Source organism: Populus nigra, chromosome 4 (genome assembly GCF_951802175.1).
Source record: "Populus nigra chromosome 4, ddPopNigr1.1, whole genome shotgun sequence".
NCBI classification, from domain to species: Eukaryota; Viridiplantae; Streptophyta; class Magnoliopsida; order Malpighiales; family Salicaceae; genus Populus; species Populus nigra.
Genome location: NC_084855.1, coordinates 8344375 through 8350374, shown reverse-complemented (window position 1 = coordinate 8350374; position 6000 = coordinate 8344375). Strand labels below are relative to the sequence as shown.

Sequence of the window (6000 nt, the reverse complement as noted above, 5' to 3'; positions counted from 1 at the left end):
ATAAAAGAGACATTCACTTAATTGTGTTTACTAAATTTGTTTACTTGAATCAATAAAAGATAAATATATATCTTAAAAAACACATAATCTAAAAGATAAATAAAATAAAAATGACGGAATAAACTCACGTCCTATAAAAATTGTGCGAGGTCGAACAAATCAAATCAGCAATGTTATTTAAAAATTAATATTTTTTATTTTGAAAAATAAACTTCATCTATATAAAAAAATAAATGAATTAGAATAATATTTGAAAAATAAAACACAAACAAAACAATTCTAAAAAAACCTTATGTTAAAAAATGGCATGCAAAGCTTGTGATATAGATCATAAAATCAGAATAAACTCTTAGAAAATAAATTGAAAATAATCACCAAACCAATATTTTTTAAAAAATAATAATTGCATAACGATAAGATCGTATGAAGCCGAATATTCCCCAATACATCAAATGTTCAAAAGATGAATTCATAAAAAAAAAACATCTAAAAAAACGAGGGAAAAAACAATGAGAGGGAAATAATAATTTTATTTGACTTGCGCTCCGCAACAGGTTATAATTTTTCTTTTAAAGAAAAACACCTGGGTACAAAAGCTATCTTGATATTTTTTTACATAAAAAAATTACAAGTGTAAATCAAAAGGTTTATCCAAACATCTAGTAATAATCTATGCAAATACATAAAAAAAATGTTATTAACAATAACTAAAAGAGAAAATGAAAAAATTAAAAGATGAATGTAGATCAAGATTATTCATTTATTTGTGTTAAGTGAACTTATTTATTAAAATCAATCAAAGATAATAGAAATAAAAACATATATAAAACCAAGTTAATAAAATAAAAGGAAAAAAATATGCATAGTCGAACATATTCAAAATATTATTTCAAAACAACCTTTTTCTTTGCAAAATGAAACCTATCTATGTATAATAAAATTAAAAGATAAATAAAAAAATCTACAAAAATTAATTACAAAACAACAAAAATTTTTTAAAAAAAAACATCATTCAAAAAAGACCTGTAAAACTCGTGGTTCGAGTAATCAAATCGAGACAAATTGATTAAATTAAAATTGAAGGTGACCACAAAATTATTTTTTTAAAAAAATAAATAATGTAAAATGATAAAATCATAATGTCAAAACTCAAGACTCGATAATTTAATATCGAATGATAAAATTAAAAAAAAAACCTTCAAAAAGACCGAGATTAAATCATACTAATTTTCAAGATCCGTGACTTGGGAGATAAGATTATAATTGCTTCATAAAAGGTAAACATGAAACAAAATTTCTAATTATCCATAATTAAAAAAATAACAATAACAATCAAAACAATAAAGACCAAATCTAATATAAAAATAAATGAAAAAAATATCAAGGGACTAAATTGAAAAATAAAATAAATAAAGAAAAGAATAAAAAATAACAATTAAAAAAATAAGAATCAAATTGGATACAAATATTTAAATGCGATCAAATACCAAAGGGTAAAGTTGAAAATAAATAAAAAATCAAAAAAAGAATTAAAAAAAACGGCAATCAAATTAACGAGAACCAAGTTGGATATTAAAATAAATGAGATAAAATATTGAAGGATGAAATTAAAAATAAAAATAAATCAATAAAATGATTAAAAAACAAAAAAATAGCAATCAGAAGAATAAGAACCAAAATCAATACAAATACAAACTAGTATGACACGTTTTGTTTTTTGAAGGGTTGATATGAAATTCGAGGTCAGGAGAGAGAGAGAGAAATCCACTGAAGCCCAACTGCTGCTCTACCGTGCACAAGTGCCTGATTAACGAGAAGAAGATGATGAGATGCTTCCAATGTTGTAGCGTAAGGCGACATTTGACCATTAAAAAGTATCGCACGTGCCACTTAAAAAGTGTGTATGCCTCCCACTCGCTGAAGTATGTGTAGCAAGCATCGCCAACTTTTATTCTTAACTATATCTATAATTGTTAATAGCCTAATTTTTCACTCGTTCATATAGTTGAAAACTAAAAAACCATACAAAAAAGCCATTGGATGTTAGTTTATTTATTTATTTTATTTTTAAGGATAATATAGTCATTTTACTGTACAATCAAAGAGTTGAGAGTCCAAAAAGCCCTTGAACCCCAATTTTATTTCGTTGTCTCATGGAGTATTTAAGTTATTTTACTGTGCATTTAAAATGTTTATATCTATATTTGTTAATAGCCTAAATTTTCACTTGTTTGTATAGTTGAAAACTAAAAAACCATACAAAAAAACCCTTGGACGTTAGTTTTTTTGTTTTACTTTTAGTGATAATATAGTCATTTCACTGTATAATCAAAGAGTTGAGAGTTTAAAAAGCCCTTGAACCCCAAATTTATTTATTTGCCTCTATAAGTATTTAAGTTATTTTATTGTACATTTAAAATGCAAGAAGAATATTTTTTTCCCGATCAATATGACAGTGACTTATGAATTATATAGAAAAATTTATCTTGCCCTCAATAGCAGATTAAATGATTTTGTTTGAAAATAATAAAACTGTCATATCATGATTCCGATCTATAGTAACATACTAGCCTTGGCTCCCGGGCTCCACCATGGTGCCGACTATTTTTTCGTGCAAAAAATGATGTTTAAGTATTAGAATGGGGTTAGAAAATGATATGAAAAACTGGCAATGATAAGTGTGTAATGACACTAATTAGAGTTAAGTCAATACAAAATAACAAATATTTAATTATTATTATTATTGTTATAATTACTGTTATTGTTATTACTATCAATGATATTATTGTTTTCATTATCACTGTTACTACAATCACTATTGCTATTTTCATAACTAGCATTGCTGCTATTATTATTTTTACTAATAGCATTTTTATTATTAATAATATTATTATCACTGTTACTATCATTACGATTATTATTACTATTACTGAAAAAATAAAAACCATGAACTTGATTTGAAGAACAAAATTGAAAACTATAAAAACCTTGACAACAAAACCAAGAAAAACAACAAGAAATCAAAATAAGAGAGACCAAACTACAACCACTATTATTATCATTGAAAAAAAAATATTATAGACTTGATTTGAAGGATAAGACTGAAAGCCATAAAAAATTCGTTAAAAGAGCAAAGCGGCAAAAATACAAAATTAAAAAAAAATGATCGAATCGAAAATTATTATATACAAATTAAAAATCATTAGTTAAATTGAAAACATATAAAACTTCAACAAAAGAGAAAGTGATGAAAATATAAAAATCAAAACTGAAATGACTGAATTTGAAATAGTAATAACACTAAGAACAATAATGTATTTATCGAGGTAGGAAAGAGAAATGAAGGGAAAAAAAGGAGTCACTGAAGATAGACCAAGAATATTTAGACCACACGCGTAGCCTATGATGAAAGAGGAGACGACAGAGAATCAGACTATATGATGAAATTTTATTTTTGACCACCGAAATGTTGCACACGCCGCTCAAAAAACGTGACATCTCCCACTTACTGGCACGTCACATGCCACTAACTTTTTATAATTAAAAATATTATTTCAATGGTAAATTGCGAAGCTACTCCAATGCAAACTAACAACTAACAAACAAAAAAAAAATTTGACCAAAAGATTCTAATACCCCCGACCCTAATGCATTAAATTTATTGGATTCAAGGATACATTTGTAACTCAAGTATATATAAAAAATAAAAAATACCTACATACCCCTACCTAGAACAATTGATTTTTTTTCACTCTCAAAAAATATTTTTGTTATTTTACTGTTTATAAAATACTATATAGATATAAATACCCACACACGAATCAATAATGATTAATGACCTTGTGAAAATATTAAAATACTCTTTAATCAAGGGTATTTTTTTTTATTTTCCAAGATCATAGACATCACTCAACTATTGTACTGAATAATGAAATGAGTACGTCTATGGTGATTCTCCAATGCATTTTAGTATATTTGTTAGGTCTAATATACAAAGAAATGCTGATCTCATTTAATTTTGTTTAATTTTTAATTTTCAATGCCATAAATAATTTTTTGTTAAAAAAATGCACCAATAAAAAAATATTTTTAAAATTTAAATTACAGTTTTTATATAAATATATTTTTCTTTTATAAAAGAAACCAAATAAAAATAGATTTCGAAAATTATTGAGGAAATAAATAATAATTATCTACGCACAAGGGCAGTCCCGCGAAACCACACTTTCGAGGTCTAAATTCTTTTTTTAATAAAGCTGCTTCTCCATGTGATCACTATTTTTCTCTGGTTCCTTCCCCTTTGAAAGAGAAAAGAAAAAGAACGAAAGCTGTCAAAAACTCCAAGGTCAGATCTCGCGATCAAACCCTAAACCCTAAAATTTTATTTTATAGACCTGCGATTTAATCAGGTACTCTTCGTTCTTAATGCTCATATAATCAGTGGTTATTAAACTTAATTATTTACCAGGATCAAATTGATGATTTTTCTCCAACTACTGGTTTAATTCTTGCATCCTTCATTAGAAGTGCTAGTTCTCAGATTATGCAAAAAAATTGATTGTCGGAGTATAAATTTTATTCTCTGTTTCTTACTAGCTTTGTTGATTTTTAGTTTATAATATTCTATTATTGACTAATTTAAGATCTGGCAAGTTGAAGCGCGTGAACTTGAGGTCATTACAAGTAATATGTGCAACAGTTCCTTTTTTTTTTCATTTTTGTTATGTGGTCAAGAATCTTTGGGTATAGTGTCTTCTAATGTTATCATATCCATGGAGTAGTTATTAATCGGGGATTCCTAAGTGCACATGACAATGCGCTTTAGACATGTGCAATGGACTCTGGAATTCACTTGAGCATGTCTATAAATTCATGTTTACATGTCTACCAATTCATGCATGGATGTGTAAGCTCTCATAGCACAATCATAGCACCTGCAAATGTGCTTAGTGTTTCTCTTATTAGTGTGCTGTCATGCTTATTTTCTCCAGCAATCTAAATTACATTGTTTGAACTTTGGAGCAAAGAGGCAGCATGCTTGACTTAGTGATTTTCATTCCCTTGGAAACAGATTTTTGAGCTCGCAAAAAAGAATGGTCTGGATTGACCATCTGTATCTTTTTAATGGAATTGTGAAGTTTTGATTGTTCCGGTAAGTATAGTGGGAAGCATGAACATTGTTAAGGGTGTGGCTGATCTCATTCGAAGGACATCCAGTGGTCAAACTGGGGAGTCCATCCAGGGGTCATCATCTGGGAGGTTTTCTCCTCCTTCTCCAAAGATCTGTTTCAGGTATGTGTGATTAGTCTGAATCTGCTTATCATGATTTGCATTTTTCTTTTCTTTGATAAGAGTTGAGGATTCTTATTAATGTGGAAAGAAAGCACTTCAAATTTACTGTTTGTGTGTTTGTTTTTAATTGTTAAAGCCTATAAATCAGTCATTGAAGGCACAGATGGAGTGCTGCAGATTTATGAGAAAGACTACCAGTCATCCTCATTTAATATACACATCATATAAACTAAATTCAGAACGAGCAATATGTAAAACTTAAGAATGCTTTGCTAGAGAAAACTCCCTACTTTCCCACAAGTATCCCGTAAATTGTTCAATGGTTTGAAAATGGATTCCTCCTCAAATATTTTTTTGTCTTGTCCTTTCCACAACACCAAAATATTGAGGTATGCAGTTCTGTGTCTTTGCAAAGCTTATGGTTGTTCTTGTATAAAGGCCTTTACCCTCAATTAAGCGTCAAGCTCTTGAACTGTTAAATCTGCCATGACCTTGTGGAAACGTGCAATCTGTACATCATCACCCATAAGCTTCTAATTTTTTATTATCTGCACATATATCATGTTATAATAATGACTTATTGTATCAAGTTGATGTGCTGAAGGAATGGTTTAAATCTATGATAAACTAGTTTCACAATAAGTTGAAGTTTTGGGAAAAAAAAGAAAGTAGAAGCATTGGAATGCCTGCTTCTTTGCCTGTAAAAAT

General features: G+C 28.1%; 1 protein-coding gene across 7 annotated transcripts in view; it reads left to right on the top strand.

Moving 5' to 3' along the window:
- Window positions 1–4209: 4209 nt before the first annotated feature.
- LOC133690692 (BEACH domain-containing protein B) overlaps window positions 4210–6000 on the top strand; it is a 32791-nt gene continuing 31000 nt past the window's right edge. For 3 of the 7 annotated variants that reach the window (XM_062110942.1, XM_062110943.1, XM_062110941.1), the window contains exons 1-2: window positions 4258–4409; window positions 5072–5292. In XM_062110942.1, coding sequence (XP_061966926.1) covers window positions 5171–5292 — 122 coding nt within the window. In that variant the 5' untranslated portion in view covers window positions 4258–4409; window positions 5072–5170. Of the gene's footprint in view, window positions 4410–5071; window positions 5293–6000 lie in introns of all 7 variants that reach the window. The other 4 variants (XM_062110944.1, XM_062110939.1, XM_062110940.1 and 1 more) reach the window with 3 other exon arrangements.